Source organism: Accipiter gentilis, chromosome 8 (genome assembly GCF_929443795.1).
Source record: "Accipiter gentilis chromosome 8, bAccGen1.1, whole genome shotgun sequence".
Taxonomy (NCBI): domain Eukaryota; kingdom Metazoa; phylum Chordata; class Aves; order Accipitriformes; family Accipitridae; genus Astur; species Astur gentilis.
In genome coordinates, this window is record NC_064887.1 from 35,911,756 (window position 1) to 35,939,572 (window position 27,817).

At 37.7% G+C, this 27,817-nt stretch overlaps 1 protein-coding gene across 4 annotated transcripts in view; it reads right to left on the reverse strand.

Moving 5' to 3' along the window:
- Positions 1 to 27,817, reverse strand: part of KIFAP3 (kinesin associated protein 3) — a 74,705-nt gene that overhangs the window by 38,242 nt on the left and 8,646 nt on the right. For all 4 annotated transcript variants that reach the window (XM_049809316.1, XM_049809315.1, XM_049809314.1 and 1 more), the window contains exons 6-13: positions 26,600 to 26,699; positions 25,721 to 25,845; positions 25,146 to 25,244; positions 24,242 to 24,420; positions 21,741 to 21,903; positions 7,649 to 7,749; positions 3,059 to 3,167; positions 880 to 992 (exon numbers count right to left, since the gene is read on the reverse strand). In XM_049809316.1, coding sequence (XP_049665273.1) covers positions 880 to 992; positions 3,059 to 3,167; positions 7,649 to 7,749; positions 21,741 to 21,903; positions 24,242 to 24,420; positions 25,146 to 25,244; positions 25,721 to 25,845; positions 26,600 to 26,699 — 989 coding nt within the window. The remainder of the gene's footprint in view (positions 1 to 879; positions 993 to 3,058; positions 3,168 to 7,648; positions 7,750 to 21,740; positions 21,904 to 24,241; positions 24,421 to 25,145; positions 25,245 to 25,720; positions 25,846 to 26,599; positions 26,700 to 27,817) is intronic.

Consider the following 27,817-nt stretch of genomic DNA (forward strand, 5'->3'; position numbering starts at 1 on the left):
CTTGGTCAAATCAAAACTAGTTCTAAAAAGAATGCTAAGGAGACTTTTCTCCTGAAATGAGGGCTAATAAGGCACTTTCAATTTCAATTGAAGAATAATCCAAGAAAACATTTCAGCATTCTTCCTTTCCATCCTTTCACTTTCAAGAGATGTGGATCATTTGTTCAGATGTTCCAAAAGTAGCTACTACACACACAGTTTGAGAAAGCTGTTCGAAAATAAGGGAAAGGCAATAGCGAACACCATACTGCATTAGTGACAGTAACGGAGTCCTCAAATAACTACAAGATTTCTGGGGACACAAACAGGAGAATCATGCATTCTACTTACTAATTCCATACTGCTTTAAGAAAATTTGATATTCAATCCTCATTTTAACAGTACATTTAAAATTTCCACAATTAGGATGTTGTGTTTCCCGCCCTACTATTGAGAGGGCAGCTTTACACGATTAACTGAATACTAAGTATTCAAAATTTTAAAATATCCACTTGTACAAAACACTTTGCACAGTATAAAAAAACCCACTTTATTTTGCCCTCTAGCTCTGAAAGCAGAGATTTAGGATAACTGTTAATTATTATGATGTGCACCCCAGCAGTTGCGGGGTTTCAGGTTTTTTTGTTTGCCTGTTTTTGTGTTTGTTCTGGAACAGGGACCTATTGGATACAGCTTTAGATCTGTTTTCCCTGTAGTGAGGGATCCAAACACTGATCTAACCAACCTTAGATAGCCTTATAAAACAAAACATAAATCAATCCATGACAGCCAAGAAAACTTAAACTGGACATCCTGTAAAGACAAAACAGCAGCTCTCCAAAGCCAGTCTTTTCCAGTAGAAAGCATCAGAGATCACATTAGGTAACAGATAATACTTACAATAAACAGGCTTTTAGTTGGCCCATCATGTTGTGAAATATTCCTGATCATCTTCATTAACAATGGGTCCTTAAATTTCAAAGCCCGCTTCATTAGCATTTTCAAGCCATTTCCTGAAAAGAAACAAACACTTCGGAAATCCTCCAAATAAAAAGAATGAGGAAAGTACTGGCTGATCAAAAATCAACACCACACACGCAAAACCCCAGCTTTAACTTTTAAAAGTTTACAAGGAAAAAGTGAAGAATCTAGACAGAACTTTTTCTTCTTCCAAGTTTAAGTTGAAAAGAAAAGACCTGCTCTGTATAAATTCTATAGTTTCTCTAAAACAGCTACTATGACCATATGTACTGATGGGACACTTAAAAAGTCAGATAAGTAACTAAATGCTTCAGGTGTTCTTATTTATTTATTCAGACCAGGAAAAGTTCTAGATCCAAGTCATTATCCTATAATCAAGTGCAGTTAGTGGAGATGCATCACAGCTGTTGGTGCTAGCACAGAGACTTCTCTCCCCACTCTATGGAATAAATACATTCTTATGGTTTTTAAAGATTATTTACCAGTCATGTAGATCATGACATAGGAATACACATAACATACACAGATCTGAAGTACTCGATTGCATAGGGCAAGTCCCACTGTTACCATTATGCTTCCAAAAGATCACCTTGCCTGTCTAGTAAGTGCTACTAGCTTGAATTTCCTTTGTACCTTTCATATAAAATTGGATCTCCCTACTCCCCCTTCTACAGAGCTATGCACAGAATTTTAAAGTGGAACTACTGGCCATAGAATCCATTGATTGCAATTGTTCCTTTTAAAGTCTAGTAATTTATTGTAGTAGTTTATAGTGAAAATTTTGAGCACAAGTAAAAATTAGAAATACTGAATAATAATCTTCCATTTAAAGCTACTAGTATGAAAATAATGAAACTTTAAAAGTAATGTAGAGAGCTACTGAACAAAATGCAGAACCCATCTATACCACATAACAAAATACCAGAACCCAAAAGATGCTCAATTAAAAAAAAATGATGGAAAGATGCAACTAAACAACATCACTGTGTATTAAATTTGGTACTGGCAGGTGAAACACCAATTAGCTGAAGATGGATTTTAGGCACCAGGTAGAACAGTATCTTAATCTTCCCATACAGCCATAGCTTCCTACAGTAACATCATCAGTATATTTTACAGAACTACATGCATGAGATGTGGGCATGTGCAGCTACTCAGTGTTACTCCTGCCACCAAGACCAATTTTGGGGAGGATATGGCCATTTGTTTGCCATCATTACCCAAACAAGTGCATTTTATTTTTTAAAAATACATATACAAATAACTCAAATATACAGAATTCATATACATAAGCATATGTCTTAGTTTAATAGAAAACAATACAATAAACACAGCTAATTTGTTTTACACACTCTGATCAGATCTATTGTTACCTCAACCTTTTGTGCCCCACACCAAGAGGGACTGTCATGGTTTAACCCCAGCCAGCAACTAAGCACCACAAAACTGCTTGCTCACTCACTCCACCCCTGCCCCAGTGGGATGAGGAGGAGAATGGGGGGTGGGATGAGGAGGAGAATGGGGGGCGGGGGGGAAGTAAAACTCATGGGTTGAGATAAGAACAGTTTAATAATTTAAATAAAATATTATAATAACAACAATAATAATAGTAATGAAAAGGATGATAACGAGAGAGAAATAAAACCCAAGACAGACAAGTGACACACAATGCAATTAACTCACCACTCTGCTGATCAATGCCCAGTCAGTCCCTGAGCAGTGATCAGCCTCTCCCAGACAACTCCCCCCAGTTTATATACTGAACATGACATCCTATGGTACAGAACATCCCTTTGGCTAGTTCAGGTCAGCTGTCCTTGCTACGCTCCCTCCCAGCTTCTTGAGCACCTCCTCGCTTGCAGAACATGGGAAACCAAAAAGTCCCTAACTTAGGATAAGCACTACTTAACAACTAAAACATCAGTGTGTTCTCAACATTATTCTCATACCAAATCCAAATCACACCACTGTAGCAGCTAACTAGGAAGAAAATTAACTCTATTCCAGCTAAAACCAGGACACTATCTATAAAATTACATATATTTTATATAAAAGTGGTGTCATCTCCAAGAAAACAGTAAAATGTCATTACCCTTACCTTCACAGATAAGTTGTACGTTTCTTTTGTTAGCAGCAAGGTTAATACAGAAAGAAATAAGTTCCAGGTCAACTCGCTCATCAGGACATTCAAAAAGCATCTTCATTAACTGCCAAGAAACACAAGCACACTTCAGCCATTCATCTTTCCAAAGCATTAGAAGAGCAATGTTATGATGTCAACTACAGTAGCTTTTTTTTTTTTTTTAAAATTAATATTCAGCATTTCTACAGGAACAGTAAAGTTAAAAAGGTCAAAGGCACAAGATGTATAGTTCCATTATTGGGGGATAACAATGCTTACAAAGTGCCAAAAACGGCAGTCACTCATCACCTAAAATTAACTTGGGTTAGTTACATTTTACTGCTACCACTGATTTTTTTATTTTTACTGGGGGGGTTTTTTTGTGTTGTTTTTTTTGTTTGTTTTTAAAGTTGCGAATGGATAAATTTGGTTTGAAATTTTAGGTAGACTTAGTATAAGAAAAAAACCCACAACTTAGTTCCACAGAAAGTCAGATTAATACCTGGTTGTTTAATAAAATTATGACTCTAAATGGATACTTAATTGCAGAATAATTCTACTACTATTTTGCTTTGAGATTACTCCATTGATAGGTAAATTAGCCATGTCTGCAGCAACATGCTTTATCTTTGGTGTTTCCATTACTAGAGCTAAACACTGCCGTATACCAAAGACTTCTCAGTAGTCGTCGTATTCTTTAGGTAACAGGAGAGAACAACCTGGGTTAACATAAGTAGACAATTGCCTATAATCCTGTTCCAACTCTTTAGTAAGTGTCAGTGAATTCCCAGATGATTCCTTAGGAATAACCACCTATGGATTGCCATAATTTTATATACCTGGCACCTGTATTGCCCATTACATCACAGGCTATCTAGTCTCATTTTGCTCAATATGAACATTTTTTGAAATGGCATATTGAATATATGAACATGACTCAAATACATCTGTTTCTTTTTCTCTGTTTCCAACCATGGCAGACAAGTTGCATGGCTTCCTCATTGAGGGCTGCAGGACATCACCCTATTTGCTCCTAAAACCTGCTCAGCCCATAAGACATGTCAAGATTATAATGCAAAGCAGCGTGATGACAACACTGAGATTACTGAAAGTAGAAACAACTGAACCTAAAGATAAGCGGGACAAGATACAAAAAAATGTAGCTCAGTTTGTGTGAAAAAGGGGTGGGGGGAGAAGAAAGCAACACTAATCATTAAATATTTGTGCGCTTGCCCCCTGGTGGAAAGACAGTTTGTAAAGCATTAAAAGCTAGAGAAAGTGGGTGAACAACCCATTTGGGGGGGGGGGGGGGAACAATAGGATTGCAGGAATTTCACTCCAAAATAATTTACTACAGGAATTCTGTATGTTTATCTATCATGAGATAGCAGGCTGTCATTCCAAATGGACCCAAATAAAATAATAAAAAAATAATAAAAATGTTATAGCATAGTTATTAATCTCTTTTTCTGGGACTTTCATGTACTGATTTAAAAGCTATCATTGATTTCTTCCTCCTTTTCTTAAAAAAGTAGAATCAGATTTCCTTAGGTTGTTTCAAGAACTTATAAAATCCCTACTTTATTAAATCCGTAAGCCTGACAGTCACATAAGAGTGAATTAACCAGAGAAGAAAGTTGCCACTTAACAAGTGGAACATGAGCATTCAAAAATCACCCCCTGCAACTCTTCTGTTACAAAACCTTTAAAAACAGATTTTTAAAACCCTTCAAATAATTTGAAGGGAAACATTCTCATTACTTACACAATACAAAATCTGTGGAAATTAGATGTTTAACAAGATGGGATTACACTGTTAATTACTGAACTACTTCTCTATAAAAAGAAAAAATATATCCAGTTTCAATTAAAGCCATTCAAATTTTAAAATAATAGTTTCGTACGAGCTCCATGTTTCCCATTATGTCTTCATTTAATTTGATTGCTTCTTGTGCCACTTCAAAAGGAAGAGTAATTGCTGCCAAATAGGAAATATTAAAATTAAATTTGTTCTGCTTTTACTATGTCCATTGTCATCTTTTACTGATTTAACAGGAAGGCAGTAAAAAGACTGCAGCATGTGCAATGAAGAGGCAGTAGTGTTCAATCAGACAAGTCCCATATTGAGTATCAGATACCACAGACCAGGACTGAAATCACTGTGTCTAGACTCTCTGGCACCTGCCTTCACTTATTTACCAGTGACCAGAGGCCAACCCCCACAGCTCTCTGTTCACATACACCTCTGTCCAACCCCCTCCCCAAGCCCAGCTCAAACATCTTTGAATGATTATGCCAGAACTGCATGCCTCAGGAATCTCTCCTGACCGGCTACTCCCCAACTCTGCTGTTTGAAGTGATGCTCTGTTTCTGAACTTCAGCAGATAATGGCGGACAGGAGCAAAGGGTGCTGTCAAGAGAGGACGTTTACCAGCATTAAGCTGAAAAGAAGCTTATAGATCAAAGAGGGGCCAAACAGGACAACCATGGTGGAAAACATGTGGGTAGCTGCGGAGAACCTTGCACACTGCTCTGCGGTAAAATATTAAATATCACCATGACATCACTGCCTAACCATGCCCTTTGATTGGCCAGGTTATTACCAATAAAGGCTTTTATAAGCATCTGGATGGCATTTGCACCTATTTAAACAAAACACGCATTGCTGAGGTCTAAACAAGAATGAACTGTTAATACTGACTTTTAACTGTTACTAGAATAGCACCCACTAACTCCTGCAATCCACAAGGATGTTTACCTGGGACAGCACGCGCAAGCCCTTGTCAAGCACTTCGCCTGTTCAAAATGACAACAGGGGACTGATTTTCCAGTCACTTTCTACAACAGCTAAACATTTATTATTGAGTATTTGCCAGTTTAGAGGGACATCTTTCCTCCAAAGAAAACAAACCCACTGAAGGGCGCACACTACTACTGAAAAGAAAATTTGGTTTTCCAGGCTAGAATCAGATGGCAGGGAGTCCTTTTAAAAAGGTCATTTTCTTCTCCTGATACCTTATCCACTTCCCCATGTTTTCTACCACCTCTGTCTTTCTTAGTAACTGTCCTAATTTTGAACATTCATAAATAAAATTTAAGCTCTGGTTGTCCAGCTTGTCCTTTTTGAACAGTCAGCAGATGTGATCCGTGAATAATTACACTGACCACCGAAACATCATTAGCCACAGTTATCCTTCGAACTCTGTAGTTGTAGCCAAAATCCAGTAAAGGCAGAGGACTTGTTTCTTGTTCCACTAGTCTTTGGATACAGCTCTGTAAGCACTAGTTTGAGCAGTCACTGCCTATCAGAACAATGATGTTCACCAAAGCTCAGAGTATGATATCACTGAAGTTTCCACAGCTCTTTACATTTGGCACTGAGGATCTAAGAGCCATGCCAGGATTCCCTGAAAGCACGTCATAAGCAAGCCCTGAATCACAGCGCATAAATTCTGGTTTGGCCAGTGACTGCTCAGAACAACGCAGGTCCCTCATATTATGCAAATGCCTTGACATATAGTTGCTTCTTGTGGCAGAAAAGGCAGTCAGCAGGATGTTTACAAGACCATTTTGTAACACATACTAGTTATTTCCACCAGTTCTCCCCTCTCTATTCTCCAAAAATCCTCCTGTATTTGGAAAAACATCACCATTTTTGTCATGAGATAATGACCAGAAACATTCTGAAAACTTTCCATGGCAACTTCCCATTCTGGATGTATTTGATGTTAAAAACACATTTGGCAGGAAAGAAGATATCATGGTGCAATTCTGAAAAAGCTACTGGAGAGCTTTTACACTTACGCAATGCAGGCTTTCTCAACTCCAGCCTCATCAAGACTGAGAAAAAGATCAGTAAGAGAGGATTTGGTACTTGTTTAAAAAAAACCAAAAAAACAACCAACACACACACACAAAAATACACACAAAACCCAAGCACCCGTGATCTTGTGTCTGTGCTCAGATCAAAGACTATGACTGGAGACAAAGTGTTATGCAACAAACTGTAGCCTGAAAGATCGGTGAAGAGCCTTCCATAGTCTTCAAGTCTCCCCTCTTGTACATGCCTGCAGTTGGAAAAGGAACTGTCATGTAGCAACATAACACTGCTTGGCTGGTTTCCAGTTCATATCCTGTAATACTGAAGACGTTGAAATTTTGATACCCAATGGGATCAAAAGAAAAGAATGCCTTCTAAAACTGTAAAGGAAATTCTTTCCACAAGGTTCCCTAAGGACGTGCTGTGCACAAGCTTTATTCCCTTTCAAGCATTCCTGACCTTCTGTAGAAATTCATCAGGTCACCTATATTTTTTACCAATTCATTGATGCAGCTCAACTGTTAGCAGCACTGACAGAGAATATGTCACCTATCCTTTTTCTGGGAACCACTGAAATACAGCAATAACAGTCAGATTGCCCGATGAGTAGGCAGTTCACCCCCAACTCAGCAGCATCGTGGTTGTTCCCACTTTCACCTGTGGGTGTCAGTGCGAGCTCTGCTATGAGCGAGGAAGACAGAGGGAAATATGCATCGTACCACCTCATCATATATAAAAGCACATACCTGTGGTATACAGTCTGTGTACGCAAACATTGATTTAAAGCGATCATCCATGCTTATGTGATACAGAATACACATTGCTACTTGTTTGTAGTTTTCATTTGCTAGAAGAAGAAAATAATCCATATTAATAGAAGCCTGGTATTTTAGGTGTTATAAACACTTAAAAGGGGAAAACAAAAAGCACAAAAATCCTAGCTAATAGAGGGAAAATTTAAATCAGAAATGCAACATCTTGTCTGCCCTATCCAAATGAACCACGTATTTGTGCAAAGAGGGAACAAAGGCAATGCTAACTACTCCCCTCTCTCCAGCACCTCAAAACACTTCCTTAACCCCACTTTGCAAGGAATATATTTTGTGAAAGAACACTTAATAATGATAGGCTATACAGAGAAAACCTTCATCAGTTTCCAGCAAGGAAATTAAATATCAAATGTAATGTTTCAACAGGAATATCCACAACTAAATCAGCAACAAGTTTGTCTCAAAGTGAAACGATAAAAAAACGTAGCAATGCCAGAGACAAAAATATGAACTACCACTAAAAAATGTTGTAGAAGGAATCCCGTGCCTTTCAAGTAAGTCACACACTGATTGTTTTATTATCCTAAATGATAATATTATCCTGTGGGTGCCTTTTGTGCTTCACACATTTCAAAGATGACATTACTATATTTTGTTGTTAATACTTACCAAAGAGGAAAAAATAATCTCAAGAAAAATTAGAGCAGTTAATGTGAGTACGCTGTGAAGTATTTAACTGAAAGGTTCTATAAAACCAACTTAGACAAACATACAAATGTTTAAGAACAACACAGACGAATTTGATACTGACTCACTGCTGAAATCTGGACTGAGCATTCTCTTGAGCTCTCCTCTAGCCCTACATTAGCAGGGTGCTGGCTATATATGGGATAAAACATTTATCTGAACATTTCTATTACTTAGACCAGGATGTAGTAAGGTCACCAACTCAGAATTTATTCACAATTCTTATACAACTGATCAGAAATATTTTACCTCCCACTTCTATTTAAGCTAAGTTAGAACATATCTGTTTAACACTTTGGCAAAGCATCAAGACCTCAAACAGCAATCAACACAAATTTTTGTTCTGCATACATTATTAGGAGCTGGAATTTCCTTTAAGCAGCAAGGATATGATGCCTTTATCCTGAGAATGCACATTCATGCCTTTTTTCAAAATTGAATTACCAAAAAGACCCATGAAACCCTTCTGGCAGTTGCCATATAACAGTGAAATATTCTTTTCAATGCCAAGCCTAAAAACATAGCTGACCTTTCAGATCCTTCTGGATTCTTACCTGTGTGAAAAAATGTAACTTGTACCACAACCTTCCACACACTTAACAGCTGGAGAAAGGATAATGCCCACATCTGAAAGCTACTCTGGCTATCATTAAAATACAAGCACAGACAGTACTATAGTTGCTAAAGCATACACACTCTGTTTTAAGCAAACAAAATGAAGTGTTTATTATCTTTTGTGCTTCTCTTGTGACTGGTCATCTTACCTACCTATTCACTTGTAGTGACATTGTAAATCCAACAATTACATGAAAAAAAAATCCCATACATACAACTAAAGGCTTCTCCTAAGCAAATATAAAAATTTAAAGAGTAAATTATGCCTTCAAATTTCATGGGGCTAGGAAAAAAGAGCTGTTTACACTCCTCTTAACACTTCTTTTCCTGCCTCTATTTAAGACTCAAACATCAAGACTCCAAGACTCAAGTTACAATTACACTTTTCTGGATAATGCAGGAAACCCTATGTGAAATAAAAGGTAAGCCAGTATAAAAGGGAGGAAAGTTGGCTCCCCAGAACAGCAACAGGAAAAACAAACTGAAGTTGGACCAGACCTTCAGCAGGTATGAACTGGCAGTCAGTCAACAAGAATGATACTTCTTTACATCTTTTTAACCTCTGTCCTTCATGGGTTTTTTTTTTCCTCCTTATTTTGTAAGCTTCATTTGTGCTAAGACAAAGCATCAGCTAAGATACAGTCTTACATTTGGTAGCAATAGCAACTTCCTGGTATTTGGCAGTATTGCTAGCTTATTTTCAAATAAAATAGCCTACTATAGCAGCAAAAGGCCTTCTGTTTTTTGAGAATAAACTATATGCATAATTGTCTCTCCCCTTTTGTCAAAGGTCCAGCCTGTCACAATAACCTTTCTGATGCCTGAAAAAACACCTTGGGTATCAGTGTTGAATGACAGCACTGCTGCGGTTTCTAAACTACCAAAAATAAACAAAAAGACCTAGATACTAAACCTAAAGTGTGAAGAATATCTAGAATTCAGATCAATTTATTTTATCTGAATGAACTCTTAAAGAGTTGGTTTTTAATGACTAGCACTTAAATCATTCTCCCAGAGTGTGTTCCATAAAGCAGTTTTCATGACACACAAAAGGCAAAGACACCTATAGTTTCAAAAAGAAGACTAGAATTTAAATTCCTTCTTGCTGTGCAGTTAAATGACCCATTTTCCCTGAATTCCCCTGTCCTACTGTCAACACAGGGAACAGAGAAGTGTTTAGAGCATTTAAGTCACAGGGACTTATTGCACAGGGTCAGCAAGGAAATATTTTTCAATTGCGAGTAAATAGAAAAAACCCTGAATCCTACTAACTTGAAGATGAAAATAAACTACAGAACTAAAGCTAAAATATAACAGTGTGCAACTAAATCAGCTTTTAAGTATTTAATGGTGTATGCATTTTAAGTTTCATTTCATTTTAATTTCCCAGAAAGGAACAATTTTCAGGCTGATGTTTGGAAGTTTTACTGTCCCATTCTCCCTATGGAAGCACTTTGGTGGAAAAAAAGCAGAACCTCCTGACTTTTTTCAGTTCTCACACGAAACAGTGGCAACTCATGATCCAAAGAATCAAACGCTTCAAGAAAATCAAGAGGTCGTGGTTGTTTCTGAAGATAGCCAGCATGATTTAATGCAATTGTTAATCTTGTGCTCAATTAGGAAGCATACAGCCTATTGGAAAGTTGACTGGAAACTGTGTAATTAGTTTGTTGAAGATTAGGAGGAGAACAGATTCAACGTCTACAGCATTTTAAACACTAAGCATCATCTTGCAGGCTAAAGACTGTATAAAAGGGTAAAAAGTGACAGACTGTTTGAAAAATCCAGTAAGCCAACTGCCATGCTTTTACACAGGGACTTCACTCCCAAAAACATAACTGGGCAACTATTGACTATTGCTTGAATATGCCAGTACCAAGCTTTTTTTTTTATTACTTTACACTCATCTGAATGCTAACGAATAAAGCCCTAAGTCAATCATTGTTTAGAGACTTGGCTGTAAAAATTTCAAACCCTGCCCAGTATCTGGCTGGAGAACAGCTTTCCAAAGCATGAAAGTGATACCTTTTCTGCTATTTTTGACTAATAGCGAAGGCCACACATGAAAAAGCAGACACTGCAAGGAAGACTTCCTTATGACTTGGTACAGTAGGCATCAATTATTCCCCTAACTAGAAAAAGCAAGAGAAAGAAAAGAAAAAACAGATCTCTGCCAAACGTGTTCATAAAAATCACCAAAGTTTTGGTGGGGTGCCAGAAAATTGTGGCCTACAAATGTTGGTAGTTTTGAGCATCAAGCTTTTTATGACTGAAGGTGGAATAGCCAAATGGCCTAAAGCAGTAAGGGCAGCCCTGGAAAATAATGGCCTAGTCATTATGGATTCTTCTGGTATTTATGGCAATAAAACATGAATCATAATGAACTCATTGGATATTAAATGTGGGGGTCACGAATACTTTGATAGGATTTCCACAAGAATTTACCATTAATTAACCAAATAATTATTTGAAAGTGTTACTGAATTATCCTTAGTTCTTATACAGCCATTCCAGAGAAATTGGTCATTCCCAGCTGAGGGCAGTTAATGCCTTAACAAACCGGTCATTAACTGCAGTTACTGATTTTGTGGGAATTATTGTGTTATAAAATACACTCAACAGTTTATAGAAACAATACTTAGATTTTTTTTTTTTTTTTTTTTTTTTTGCAGCTGTAGTTCAGCTGGAGCAGCTGGGATGGAAAAATATCAGGTCCCTCGGGCTGTTTTCACAACTAGTTTTCTGCAAATTAGAGAGGGAAATAAATACATGATGGGTTCTGAGTTCAAAATGGCTTCAGATTTTTAGCCTTTGAACATTAATAAGAAGCCATGTGCCAGTTCTGTGGACCAAGGCCTGAATTCCATGTCTAGTTCTTACTAATGTTAAAGATCTAAATGATACTAGTAGCAGAAGCTAAAGAAAAAAATACGATTTCTTGATCACAAGATCAGGTCCTGCATTTTGGTTGAGTTTGTGAGCTTAAAATGAAAAAATCCTCCATTAGCTCCACAATAACAAAAGAGAAATCCTAAAGCTGTAAAACCGAAATGTCAATCTGAGTCACAGCAGCAGCATTCAGCCTTCAAATGCTAAAGTAAAAATGAAAATATGAATTATGGACTAAATTATTCAAATGTAACACTATCAGTAATACAAGTAGCCACCATTTCAAATGGAATCATCAATGTCTCCACATTAGATATGAAATATACCTTATCCAACTCATCTGCAAAACATTAACTACACTAAATCATGACAAGAACACAGAAGGTAAATACCTATTAAAATGGCAGAGTGAATCTTCGTTTCAGTTTCAAACTGATAGTCTCAAGTCAAATCTGCTGCAGAATTAGGCAAATAATAAATCTAGATGGATAAGAATGTCACAAACTGAGTATCAGATCTACACGGTGTCTCACTGCTGTCAGAAAACATTGAAATCAAGAGTTTATTCACTTGTTATCATAATTAGCAGTGATCTTAGGAAAAAAGTGATAGAAAGGTATCTCTGTGTACCTCTATCCCATATCCTTTCAACCAGCTGTGAAACAGTTGGACTAAGGTACTCCATGTGTGGTTTAGACACATATTGGTTTGATTTACATATGTAAATATAAATGGTATTGGATATATCAGTTTATTTTATCAAGAGAACCTGAAAGAATTTTCAAATCTGCTTGTACTCAAGGAGACTAGGCATTGTAAATAATACATTATGATATTAATTACATACTAATAACCCCTCTTGTGCCACCTTTATGTTATTTGAAACTGGCTTCATACCATAAGCCTAACTTAAAACCCTAATTTTGCTGTGGTTAGGGTTTTTCAGGGGAGGGGGGGGTGGAGGTTTTTGGTTTTTTTCTTCCTCCAAAGAACTAAGTACATGCCACATCTGAAGCATGGATACAAATTTTTTTTCTAGGAAATGAAGAATGAATTATAACGATGAATCCTAAGCCAAAGGACTAATAAATGACTAATTTAGGTTGAGTTATTTAATGTTACAGGTATAGACAAAAATGAAGCTGCACATCTGGAGCCCCAGGCTCAACTTCTTTGCATCGAACTCTATGCAAGACAGACTGAAAAAATGTACAGTAAACACCTCACTGCAGTATTGCTACTCATAAAAGACAACAAAGCACAGCCACTGGGTAAACAACATACTAGTAAATTTAGGTATGTCCTTTTTTGAGGCTTGATCTTCCTATAGAAAAAAAAAAACAAACACGTTTTTGTTATTTAGGATGTCTTACAACCATACTTGAACTCAAGTGAATTCACACAGAAATTGGAAGCTGATTGGTTGTAATATCCCATATACTGCACAAACCAGAGATAAACCAATTATAAGTTTAGATTAGAGAGAAAGCAGGAGGCAAAGATTAGCCCTGAAGGAAGAAGATAAAGCTACTTCTCTTTCCTCCACAAAAATAAAATACATTTTGGGTCAGGCTATGACCAAGGAAGAAAGCAAGAGATAGAAAAATAATTAACTACTGTTATTATAAGAAACTGCAAAGTAGGAGAGGTGGGTTTTAGTTTGAATCAAACTAAGAAAACAGCCACTTCCAAAGAAGGTAGAAAAAAATTCCACACAAAGCTGTTCCTTTAGATGTCTTCACCAAGCTACACAGATTAAGTGCCATACAATTACATGGAAATTTATAGGACACGCATAATTTTTGCCATATCTGCACTATATCTCATTAAACTACATCAACTGCTCCAATTACAATTACTAGAAAATATTCAGACTTCTCTGCCCTAAAAACACCCTTCCAATTTTCTTGTTTGGAATTCAGTGGGAATGGAAATAGGCGTAGGTTTTCCATGCTCGTGGCTCTGCAGGTACACAGCTCCACATTTCTGAACGATGGTGAGGCTATATTTCAAAATGCTCCCTCTCAAAGGAGGGAAAGAACCAATGCAGGATGCTACCTTTCACTTTAAGAAAGGGAATATTCATCACGTTGAAATGGAAACTGGTTTTACCCATGTTTCGAAGTCACTGAAGTACAAAGCTGAGGTTCAAATCTACTAAGCCCAAAAAGTGGAGTTAAATATTAGTTGACCTTTTGAGTCTTCCAGATAACAAAAATTAAGCTCCGTATTATTTAAGAGATACTGTTCGTGTGCAAGTACAAGCATATCCTTACTGGCAAAGTTCTGGAAGAAAGGTAAACAGTTCAATTGTATTTTTCTTATTGTGAAAACATTACAGTTGATATTTAAAAGGTCATTAACTGACGATCTACAAGTTTCTCAAAGATTTGATAGCTTTTCCAAAAAGAATAAAAAGACATTTGAGGGCCCAGCCTCACAAAGAAAGTTTTGCTTTACACAGTGAGACTACTTGAATATGTAAAATTATAACCCATCCTGCAAAACATGTTATATCAGAGGCCAAAGGAACAGAAATTGATTCTATAGAGATATACCAGCACTACACTCACTATAGTGCAATAAATTTTTCATGTTAGCATATCTCTTCCCCCATCAGCTCAGAGTCTGAAGACAATACTATCAACTGACAAAGGACTTCTCACCTTAACAACTGCAGACATGGGGAATCTGTAGTTGGTCTCCTGCAATGGAGATGATCATCTGAGAAACTCAGATAAACAGCAGAAACTTGTGAGATGTTTCCACATTTCCAAAAGGGAAAGCAGACTGTAACCTTCCCCCTTAGGTCTGAACTTGTATAATCCTCAGTATCTATGGGACTACATCTGCAACATTGTTCCACGTGATCCTTTGAGACCATCCCTCTTGCCTGCAGGCTTCACAAGGGCTCTGGAAAAGGTACTCTTCTCTTTTCTACCTTGGCCTTCATACAGGTTTTAGGAAGTTTTTACCACAGATTAGAAAGACTAGAAGTGCCCCATCTCTTCTTTACAGTGATTTTCCAAGAAACTAGACCTGGTTGTTTTTGTTCTGTCATGCTTTAGGCATCCAAGCTTTCAGATGTCAACAGTTCACATCAAAGACTAGCTTTACTTTTTACTGTTAATTCGCTCTTGCAACATGCAAAGAAACAATTAAAGTATTCAATGAATTACACAGTCATATTATAAGCTCCACAGTAGAAATACTGGCTCAGGGGATCCTTCCCATTTATCGGTTTAGTGCATTTCCAACAACTCGGCTCCCTCATCTTTAGATTGCTGCCATCTCTCCACTCCTGTCCTTGCTACTGCCACAAGCATTTCTGTCTTCGGTCAACACTCATGAGGTTAGTTGCTTGTGTTACACCAAAGTTATCCTCTTAATTAAAAAAAGCTAATAACACAGCTAAATACACATGTGCAATTGTGAGCAGCACACTACAGCAATGAGCTTTCACTCACCTGAACAGCCAAAGGCTGAGTGTTCAGACTAGCAAGGATCCACCTGGAATAGCTACAAAATAGAAAAAACACTGTTTCCAACTCTGGACAGTGTTAAAGGAGTCAGAAAAAGCTTGGATAATAGACTTCAAAAACTTGTAGCTTATAGAAAAATATGATGTTATGAATTTCAGCTATTCTTTCCCAATAATTCACTACAATTTACCAGTAGCATGAAGCAGGGATATGATGAAGGCTTTTACTTTAAAGTTAGTTGGGATTCTTTTCTGCTTCAAACACAGTGTTAGCGATACTGATGTCTCTCTACTTTGAGTTCCATACTTCTCAACATCAGAAGTCAATTTTTCTTTAATAACACTAAAGTTTGCTGTCAAATCTATAGTTAAGGTATCTAAATAAGTGCTGGGTTCTAAGACACATTGTGTACCCAACACTATCCTTAAGTCAGTTAGACATGCTAGGTTTATTTGCACTTCTAACAAGGATTTAGCAGTTGAATGTTAAGAGATGTTTATGTTTTGTTTTATGTTTATTTTTGTGGGGGTTTTTTGTTGTTTGTTTGTTGTTTTGGGTTGGGTTTTTTTAAGCCTTGGCCATACTCATGACAAATGATAAAAAAACTACCATTAAAATAAATCCCTTAATAATTACTGCTTTCCAACAGACTGGTCCCTGTAGTTCAACTGTTACTTAATGTGCTTCAGCCAGCCTCTACTATAAAGGAATGGAGACACCCCAGGCAATATTCACACAACAAGTATTGGAACCAGCTGCTGCAGAGCCACCTTAGGAAAAAAAAGGTTTCTCAATTTAATTGGGAAAACAGGAGGAAGCATAAATTTTACTGCCATTAATAACTTCAAGCAATCCCGATATGACTTTACCTCACCCTGATGGCTGGACATGTGCTTTTTGTTAGGGTCTTTGCCACATCTGACCCCTATTGTTTGCTCACTTGATCAGGTAAGAAAATGTATGTTTCTTTATAGGATAAACGAGGCCTATTAAACTCAGAAAAAACACTGCAGTAGCCTATAAGAAGCTCCATTTTTCAACAGATGTGTGAAGCTCCATAATAAGTTCATTACAAAAAGGCCAAGTGAACTCATAAAGAGAACACATCTACTTTAAGCCTTCTTAAAAGAAACTTTCATAAAAGGAATAGAACATTAAAAACCCACAGCACTCCGTTAATTAGAGAGCAAAGTACTTCTTGGGTTTTTAAACAGCAGTCAACATATAATCCAGCTTGGCTGCATACCATATCAAGACTTGATTGTTAAGAAACCCAACATACAACTGTTTGGGAATTCTTTGATTGCTCATTAAACCTAACTTGTAAGAAAGGGAAAAATATCAGTGGAATTTCAGCAGTTTCCAGAAAAGATTTTAGAATTTTATTATCTATCAATGAACCTAGTGAAGACAGACTCTTCAGTGAGGACTAAATCAGACTTGTCAAAGTTACTTTCTGCTCTGGCTATCTCCAGCTTAAATAAAGAACTCATAATAAAAAAGTTTGACCTACTTTGGAGTTTGCAAACTACTGCACAGCTGCTAGACTTCTATGTAAGATCAGGTGGCTACTACTTCTCAGTGTAGTGACACTAAGTCTTGGAACACTAAGAAATTAAGAACATCAGGCCACGATGCTCATGTTAATAAGGCAAATAGGCTTGACACATACTGCAACTGGCAAAACTCTACTATTGCTACTTGGTACTGATCACACTGTTTCAGAGCGTTGTATAACAAATGCTCATCTACTTGGCTGAACACAAATGCACAAAGCCAGTTTTCTTTCAGTCGCTATAATCTGTAGTGGAAAACATAACCCATGATGTTCATCACCACCCAAAATCTTTTTGAGCTTGAACACCTTGGCACTGTGTAACACTCACAGCCATATGCACAACCCTTCCGCACTGCATGTCCCATTTGGGTCCGATTTGCAACTGGTACAGTTTTGTGACCCACCCACCTGTGTTCAATCAGCCCTTGATTTTTAAAAGCAGCTAGTAATTTCAAGCAACCAAGAAGAGCCACTTAAGTCTGACTTCCAAGCATAACGGGTTTTCATTCTTTAAGCATGGCTTGCACTGGCAAGTGAATGAAAGAAAATGGTATTTCAAGACAATATGCATTCAGTACACCTAAGAACTGTTCAGCAACTCAAAGGGATGAATGCACACATCATACAAAGAAAATGTTTGCTTCCTGTATGCAGCCAGACCTATTCCTTTTACCCTTTGAGCAGCAGCAAGTTCCCACTGTAACAGCTTTTGCACCATTCCCTATCATTTATATCCTTTTAAGAGGAGTAACTAACTCATGGGTGGACACAGACACCCCCAGTACTGCCTGCCACACCCACAGACTGCCAGGAGCTCCTTCTGAACAGGGGTCCACCAAGAAGAGTTTGCAGCCTGCCATAATACACAGCAGCACTCAGCTGGTTCTGCTATACAAACTGCCTGCTGTTCTCATAGAGAACTATTTGTCTCCCTTCACAAAGGCTAAAAAACCGCTCAGACACAGCACAAAATAGCACCCTTATTAGAAGAATGTGAATCACAAGCTGTGCGTGTATTTAAGAGAGCTGTACCAAAATTTTGTATTTGGTTTGGACAGTTAACTGAAAAACAAAGTGGATTTGGTCCAAACTAGAAGTGAGGTTTTTTTATTCTTCCTTGTAGACAATGTTTTCTTCTGTTTGCTGCCAGGGCATTTACTTCACAAACCAATCACACATCCAGGGGAAGAATTATGAAAAAGGGTAGCATTTCCCTTCTGTCCAACAGTGGAAGACCATTCCCAGGGATAAAGGAAGGATGTGAATCCGTTCTCATAAAGTTCAGCTCTACATTTACCCCTTTCAGCGAGAATACTTTCCACAAGGGAACATGCTAACCACCAAACTACTGCATTTGGAGCCAGTCACTCCTCTATTTCACTTCACTTGAATTATGCCATGCAAAGCAAAATGAGAGCACCATACGAGTGAAGCAAACCTCCACAGAATAGTCTATAGCATGCTGCTTTGGTCTGTCCTTCCAAGATCATGATTAGAGGGTACCGAATCTGTGTTTTCCACATTTTGGGCACATGTCTAGTTTAAACCACTTGGTGAATTCACATGAATTCTCACCTTAATCCTCTGAAGCCATACTTCACGTATACAGGCACATAAAGCATTCATGCAGAGAATGTATATAAAAAAAAGAAAGATCACTCTGTAAATATAATTTCTAAGTATTAAAGGAAAGCCACCAGTACAAAAAACATCCTCCACAAGGCCCTGGTGACTGAACAATTATAAGGTTTTCTTAAAGAACTAAAGTCACACAAATCAGCAAAATACCTTTTCATACCTCTTTAAGCAGCTTGTGTAGGGAAAAACCTAAATACAGCAGATTATATCTCACAGGCCTCTACAGCTCTGCTCCAGCTTCTGATCTCAAGTCTGAAGCCAAATTTCCCTCAACTGCACCCAGTTCTTTGAGATTCAGAGCATAACAAAGATCAGCTGTAGTTGATTAGCTTGGGTGTCTGGAGGGAGCAAGAGGAGTCTTGTCATATACAATACTTCAGACTTGTGAAGAGAAGCCACGAAAACTAGCAAGTAGTGTTGACTGGCAAAGCTACATGGGGAAGCAAGCACTGGCACTATTAAAAAAGAAAAGGCTAATTAAAATGGAAACCAAGCCTAAGCAGAATTTCTCATGTCCATGCTTTCAACAGCAGCCTCAACACTCTGGAGTGAGAGGAAAAGAAAGAAGATGGTCCTCCTCCAATATGTCCATGCCATACTTTGTCCATTCCTGATAGGTCAGCTGAAGCCAGTCCATCCCCTCCACTTCCAGCCTCCACCTACATTTAGAGCCTTCCTGCTCCCAAGCCACTAAGTGTCCCTTGGGAAAGCAGCATGTCTTCCAGAACCACAGACTGCAGCCACCTCAGTGATCAGCCCTAAAGTGCCGCCTGACAAATCCTGTCCTTTAATTCTTTGCAACCTCAACTCTCCCCTCAAACACCCACTACACTTAATTTATACTCATCTCAAACCCAGTGCTAAAGACTCAAAGGCACAGCATGCACAAACGGTAAGTTTCAGTAGGCTGAGTCAACAAACTTGACCTCTTGGCATTAGGAGCTGTATGGTAACTTGTCAACAGCTGTTGAGGTGTGTTAGCACTTTAAGGTGACCTGCAAATGCAAGCCGAAGGGTACTGACTTGAATAATGTGTGTTTAATACACAAGTATAAAAGGGGCATCTGGCACATGATTACTTTATTATTAAGGTTGCAGGCTTCCCTGAGACAGGATACACAAAGTGATGTATTTGAGAATTATTTGAATCACCATACCAAGAAGAATCTCACGAATCACAGAGCTGGCCTAAGAAACAAGTAATAGACAATATTTCTACCTACATTTTCTAAGCAGCACACTACAAAATAAAAATCAAGCAGCTCCACAGGGAGGGCAAACAGGACATGCCTCTATGCACAAAAAAAAAAAAACCACCAAAACAAAAAAAAAACAAAAACAAAAAACACCTTAAACACCTCCAAGTCAAGGAAAGAAGAATCACCCGTGGAGGCAAACAGACAGTGAAGCTTCTGAAAGTACTAGAATAACTTACTGTAGATTACCCTAACAGCCACTTCAGGAACAGAGTGCAATTTTAGCAGCCAGTTCTTCTGAGAAGGCTAAACAGCCTTCTGCACAGGTCTACTTACAAGTCCAAGAGAATGGCATTTGAAAATAAATTCTCCTCTCCACATTAGAATCAGACACTAGAAAGCAGATATTTAACTGATGAGTTTAGTCTGACTCTAATATTAAATGGGGAATTTCTGGGAGCAGGGACTTCTCAGATCTGTGTCATGCCATTGCTTGGGGTAACAAGCACCAAGAAACAACAGCCTTAGACCACAGCACTAGCTGCTGTACACATAAAATAAAAAGACAAGTTCCTGCTCCAAAAAGCTTAGAATCCAAGCTGAACCAGACTACCTAGCCAGATCCTCTCTCAAATGAGAGAAAATATATTTCCTGACCAGCTTCCACTTCTCAGTTTACTGCCAAATAACACTGTCTTAAGGACAAAAAAAAGTATAAAGAAGAGGGATTCCAAATGCCATTTTTCTTCTTCCTCCTAGCTCAGCCCAGAGGAGGAAATCAAATGCAAACACGGTTATGGGGCAGAGAGCATAAGAAAATCTGAGGCATTTCAGGATATATCAGGTAGCTGTTATATTAATCACCGACAGAATTAAGGCTTCCAAAGCTGTGTAAGTTTTTATGGTATTAACTTGGATACTAAACATCAATATGGCCATGTTGAGTTTGAATCTAAAACTGAGAAGGCAAACAATCCTAAGAGACTATACAAAGCTAGGAGAGAAAGCTCAGATTCACAGTTGCATTCCGCTTGTTCCAATCACATCTGGATACACCGGCTGCACTGGATTTAGTACATCCCAAACTGAACATATCTCAAAACTTTAACAATGTCTTGCATCAGTGTTTCACACATTTAGGGCTCCACAGTACAAGATCCTCAATTCTCACTTAGAAATGAGCACTCAGCAATTCCTATGGCCAAATCCTGCTAAACATTTAGCATATCTACCAGAGCGGCCTCTAGATAGTGTCAGCCAAGAACATACAAGGAGCAATAAAAACTCTCTCCTGAGAGCTCCAGGGCACAACAATGATCATATCAGACAATCCTGTTTTTTTCCCCAACTCCTCATTGTCTCCATGGCTTTCCCCTACAGACCACAAAAAGTTTCACTTGTATCTGAAGTACTCAAAAGTTACAGACTGTCAAACTGAAAGTCTAAAAATCAGTACTGCCTAGAGTTGAAGCTGACAAAGCTGGGCAATTTCTGATCTCTCTATCTGAACCATTAAGAGGCAGGAAGTATATCAAGCTTCATAAAAAAAAAAAAAAAAAAAAAAAAAAAGAGGTAGTTGGTATCTCCATCAGCTAAGCTCCACAAAGTTGATGGCTATTTTTCCTAGGTGCTCCCCTAAAAATTACAAGCATCACCCATGTGTCAGCTTCCATGGTTTTCAGGTAGCTATCAAAGTTAATTTTTAAAGACCAGAAGACTCATTCAACAGTTTAAGAGAACCTAAGAATAAGCCTACTGGGAACCACATTATTTTAAACTTCCATTTAAACCTGCATCTGAAAAGATTACTTGAATGATAAAAAGTTGGGAGTAGTCAGGAAGTTCTTTGGCAAAGAGAAAAGTGACATAGCAACTTTTCGGTACACTATATCATGATGCAAACAGCTGCACTGTCCCTGCTAAAATGAACAAAAAAAACATACCTAGAAGTGCAGTGAGTTTGGGAAGCAGACCAACTTGTACCATTTTATTTCTCAGGCCTGTGTCAAAGGAGAGATTTAGTAAGAGTCGAAGAGTGATGTTCAGCAAGTCTTCATGTTCACAGGGCACCATTTTCACAAGCTTTTCAACAATATCCATTTCAACCTATAGATCAAGAAAAAGAAAAATCCATAACCATCCAAACTTAGCTTTGTCTTCAATTTAAAAGCCTTTTCAGTGTGTTATGTATTACACATACACACATGCAAATACATATTCAATTTATACCTGTAATAGTGACTATCAGTGTGTTTTCATCTGAAGCAGCTTTGCTTATGTCTTTGTGGTTGAAGTCTTCCAGACTGGGTTACTGGGTAACATTGATGAAAAAAGTTTTTGAACCTAAGAGTTCAGATGTCTTGGAAATATTCCTCACAGTTGGCAAACTGCAAGAATGTGGTCAAGACATCACTTGCAAGACTAGATTGAGGAGGGGGAACTCATTTAAACTTAAACACAAGCAACTCTGGAGCAACTGACATTAGAGTCAAAGAGATACCCAACCAAGACAGACAGAAAATTGGCATCCAAAAAGAATTTGAGACCCTTCATTATGAATTTCAAATGAACCCCTAGACAGAACTTTGCATGTGCTCTCAGAAGAGGCATGCTGTCCTGTACATTAATTTAGTAAAAGCATGAAAGTAATTTTGAAACATGTATCACTTTCAAATTAAAAAGTGGAATCCAGGAACTGAGAAGTGGTATCAGTTCCTGAGATCATGTTCACTTTACCAGCCAGAAAAGACAACTGAGCATTGACTGGCAAGACTTCAGAAAGTTTTTATCCTCTTCTAAGCAACATTTCCCTGCTTTTATTTGACAATCTTTTAAATGCATTCATTTTTTTGTTTCCCAGAACCTTCTTTGACCAGAAGGAGACACATGAAATTACTTTGCATTCTTCAAACTTTTGCATGTATGTAACTAGCCTTCCAGTTATAAATACACACAGAATGAATACTAAGAAACGAAACTACAGCTCTCCCCACACGGCATAGTGCAATAATCAAACAACTGACTGAATACCTTTGATGAAAACCAATCAGATAGCAAGAACTCCTACTTCACTGCTTTGAATTTAATATGGCACTTGAATACCAAAGGAAAGAATGTGCTATAAATATACATGGATTATTCAGTTTTACTTAGAATCAGGCATTGAACAACTAATCTTGGTTCATTTTGCCTTTGACATTTTTGTGTTCTTGTCTGATATAAATATTAAAACACCTTCTCCTTCATTGGTAGCTTTCCTTAATAATACTGTGGAGAAAAAAGTATCATCAGTAAGAAATGCTCAAACAGACAGATGACTTGAAGCATACAAACCTTTTCAAAAGTCTTTTCAAAACTGTTAAAACACTCTGCAATAAAATAAATTCAACAACTTTGTTTCATTTGTCTTTCCACTAAAATCAAATGGAATGTGGAAAGTGTGCCAGCAAATCAGTGGACTGGAGAGCTAATCCTTATTTTCCTAATAAAGTCCTTCAGGGCACTACACAAGTATAAACTAAATCAATGACCAATCACCTAATAAACAGCCTACATTCCCCCAAAAACGCATGCTTGGTGTCCGACTTGTGTTAAGAAATAGGATACCCATATAAATAAGGGAGATACCTAGTCTGCAGTGTTCAGTGCATATGCATGCAAACGACAGTTCCAGTAACAAAGATGCAATTAATTTTCTATTGCATTTAGACAGATCTTTTCATCTCACAATCTAAGTGTAACATCAATCTCTGATTACCTCTTGGATAAGAAAAATTTATCATTTTCATTTAACAAACTGGCATAAGGCACAGAAGTGAAGGCCTGTATCTACTACAAGCCATTGGGAAATCAGTAAAAGAGATACTTGGCTAGAGACTTAAAGTCATAAAAAATATGCTACAATTTCAGAAGTTTGAGAATTCACCTAAAAAAAAAGCTTATGAAGAATAACACTGCCTCCAGTCCTTAAGAGCTACTGGCAGCACAAAGGAACAGTTTGTGAGGTGCCTTTGAAGACCAAGCTGACCTAGGAAATAAATAAACTAGCAAACTGCAAAAGGATAACTACCTCTCTTTCCAAGACAATACAACGCAGAGTCAATCTGTTGTCAAAAAGACTCTAGTTTAGGGGCAGGGTCATCGGCATCTCCAGAAGTGGGGGTATGACAAGACTTTGGGATACTGACTTCAAAACTTGGAATTTCATGTATCGTGTTTTGAGGTAGCCTCACTGTTTGGGATGACAGTTCTTCAAAAATTTTTGCAGTATGTTATGGCAGGATGTTGTACTTTTCTTGTACTCATTTTACTAGTAACAAACAGGATAATCAGTGCTATGGATATTTAGGGTGGGGATAGAGATGTCTCCCTCTTCCCTTCAACCACACAAAGTTTTCAGAGTCCATACCTTTCCAATATTGCAGTAGAATGCTATAAGCCTTACCATATCATTTTTGTTCTCCATAAAAATGCTGAGTTTCTTCAAGAAAGATACAACCAGGATAAGCAGCTCAAAATTATCACGGTCCAGCGCTTTCACTAACATATGAACAATGTTCTTGTTTCTCATCTTCAGCTCAGTGCGAGTATCCTCAGCAAGATTTAGGAGCAGGTAAAGTGCAACTAACAAAGGCCAATACAAGTCATACCAACAGATCAAAGACAACCAAATTAAACAAGTCTCTATATACACATTACAGTGCTTCAGACAAGACTTTCAGAAGCATTCCACTCCCTTCCCAAGGCATTTTGAAGGAAACTGACCATGAATGCTTTTTATTCCTGTTTAGAAAGCATTAAGAAGATTAATTCTAATAGTGGCTTTGAAAAAAAAACAAAAAAAATTATGATCACTAGAAGATTTTTGTATTTTTTTTTTCTTTCAGTTCCAATGGGAACCATTAAAAAGCCCTTCCCAAGAAAGCTTTGCCACTTAGATGATTTCAATCTAACATTAAGTGTATTTTAGTACAAAAACTGAGATAGAGTGAAAGCTATTCAGCCTCAGTCAGATACAGGCTAAGTTAGACTAAGTTAAAAAAAACCAAATCAAATGTACAAAACCAAAATACCCAACTCCTCCCAAACCAACATCGTGAGCAAAGAAAAGTTAAGTGGATCACTTTTGCTATTTTTCCTCTAAGACTGACAGATGACTTTTAAAAGTGTTAGTATACTGTCAAATAATCTGATTAAATACTCATCTTCTCCCTGTTCTTTGGCAATGCTCTTCCATATTCATCCACACATTCAGTATGTTTCAGACATCCCAGTTATAACAAGCATCCAATATAAACCTTTACCCATGTTCACCAACAAGGAAATAATTTGATATTTGGATTTGGTACCTCTGAGTAGCTGTTCCTGCTTGACAACCAGCCCTTGATATTTCTTGTAAGTTTTCTCATAGTCCTTTTTCAGAGTTTGATTGTCAGGATCTTCATCAAGTAAATTGCCGAAGTTAAGGAGTTCAGATAAAAGTTATACAGTCTAGATGACTATTGTCTTCAAAGGTGTTATTTGATCACTAGTAAAAAGCAAGAGATCTGTGGCATAGCCAGTGTAAAGACACTTCCTCAGCAACAGCTTGCTACCTGTAATCTACAGCATCATTTTTTTTTCCTCCTCCTAGTCCTGGATATATTACATCCTAATAGTCAGCAAAAATGTTCCTAAGACATAGTGCTGATAGAATAAAACTTTTTTTTTTTCTTGTGTTGTTTTAGTAACTTCAGCTTAATCTCTTCAGCAGCCCAAACTTATCACTCTTGGTCTTCTTCATATCTGCAATTATATTTTGCACTTTATAGTAAATTCTACTGCTTTCACAGAAGTTGCTGTGTGCTCGTCTCGTATAACTCAGCAACAGCTATGAAGACAAGTCAGAAAGCCATCAAGCTGTCCCAGCACATCAAAAGGATATCAGCTTTCTTCTTTTTAGCAAGTTCTTCCTGCCAAAGCTCATGTCTCTTCAGTTCATGGTCTATGATATTCATGCACAGAGCTCCAATTTTGTAGTGTGTGATTATTCCATGAAATTGAGAAAAACTACATTGAAGAAAAAACACCTGTGAGGAAAAAAAATAAGTGCAAACCACCCCAAATCTGTTTTGACATCTATGGTAGCAACATCCCAACACTGCACCACATGAAGTATTAAAAACAGGTATTTGCTCTGTGCCCCATTATAACACTTCTCAATTGGAAAATTATTTCAAAACAAAAACAATTCCTGAAAACACAAATATTTTTTCCAAACTTGTAGAAGGACAAGCAACAATTTGTTGTTCCAAGTCAAAATAAAAACACATTCCCATTTTCATGCGTAAAGGAAAATGTTTTCCAATCAGCCACACTTTTCATATAATAAGTGCTTCAGAGGACCTTCTACTCAGCAGAAATGAGAGGTCTAAAATCAAGTTGCAATGCAAATTCCATTTGAATTATTTCTAGGCAGGGTACGCTGAAACACAGGCATATCTAAATAAAAGCAAGCACTCACTTTGGTTTTGAATAACATTTCTTCCCTGTAGGAATGCTGAGGGAAATAAAAGGTGGCAGCTCAGCCCATAAGCTATGGGTCAGAATCCTTACTAGCTTCTTGCCAGCTCTACTATACACTGCCTCAGCATGGGGGTTCTTTTTGTGCCTCCATTTTGTCATTTATAACACACATGTTTCCACCTCAGGAAATTTTTTTCCTGTTTCAGTGAGGTTTTGTAGTGCAGTGCATAAACAAATGAAAAGCCACTAAGCAGAGAGAAGTTCCTTATGTCCCTATACACAGGGGCTCTGCACTCACCTTGAAAAGCAGAAGAAAATATAAATTATATTGGTAGCAAGTTCCACACTTTGTTTCCAGTCTTCCCTCAGCACTCTAGCCAATGCACCCAGGGCAGTTTCTGAAGTGAAACAAGATTTAGATGAGCATCAGCATTCTACCTCCTTTTGTCTTGTGAGACTCAGAATTTGAATACAACTTATTCTATAAGTATCAGTTTTCTAATGGAAGATTTTCAGAGGTATCACACTTTAGCATCTAACACTGCTCACAAGTTCTCTTTGGAGATGGTACGAAAATAGAGAGTATTCTGGGTGGTCATCCAGTCACAAACCCTAAGAAGAGGCTACATGCAAGGAAACTGCAACCAAACACTAAGGCCATCTTAAAACTACCACTAACCTTAAGATCTTGTGGCCTCTGCCAGCTGTATGTTCCATACTACACTGTGGCCCCTACATAAAACATCACCACTTTCACTTCCAAATCCACTTTAAATTCTACCTTGACAACTATCATTTTTCATCCCCTTCTTTACATTTATTTCCCCCTTCATAGCAACTTTTTATTATTTAACTTGGTTTATATTTCTTCTTGTCATACTTCAGCTTACTATTCCTCTCCGAATCACTTATCTTTTCCATTCACTTTCCCCTCTCTAGTCCCTCTTACGTACACTATGTTGCATGATCAGAACAAGAAAAGCAGCAACTGGCAATTTCAAGCACGAGAATATTCACAACAACTCATGGAAACAAACTGTTATTTGATGGCTTACCATTCCCCTCCCATACCAATTCTTACAGTAATCTCGCTTGCTGACATTGCAGGATGGGTAGAGTACATACTGAAGTTCATCATTTACTCGAGGAACGTGGGGGTATAAGGGCTCAGTAAAAGAGACAAAGCGGGCAAGGAAAAAAATTACTAAATTAACAAGACATGAACCTACCATCACTTTGGAGGTCTGGTTTGGACTGCCCTTATCTTTTGTTTGTCTGATACCTTTACAGACTATAAGGTCCTTTCTTCCCCACCAGAAGAGAGGGAGCAATGGGAAATGCGAATGTATATGCATGTACACATACATATTTACAAACACACCCTATTCCACACTGATGTAGCTCTCAATATGCACATGGCACTGCACATCTGTATGCAGACACAAAATCACAGTAACGCAAATGTCCTATCATGCATTCTAAGAAGATTTTTAAATGGATCCATAAGCAAAAAGAG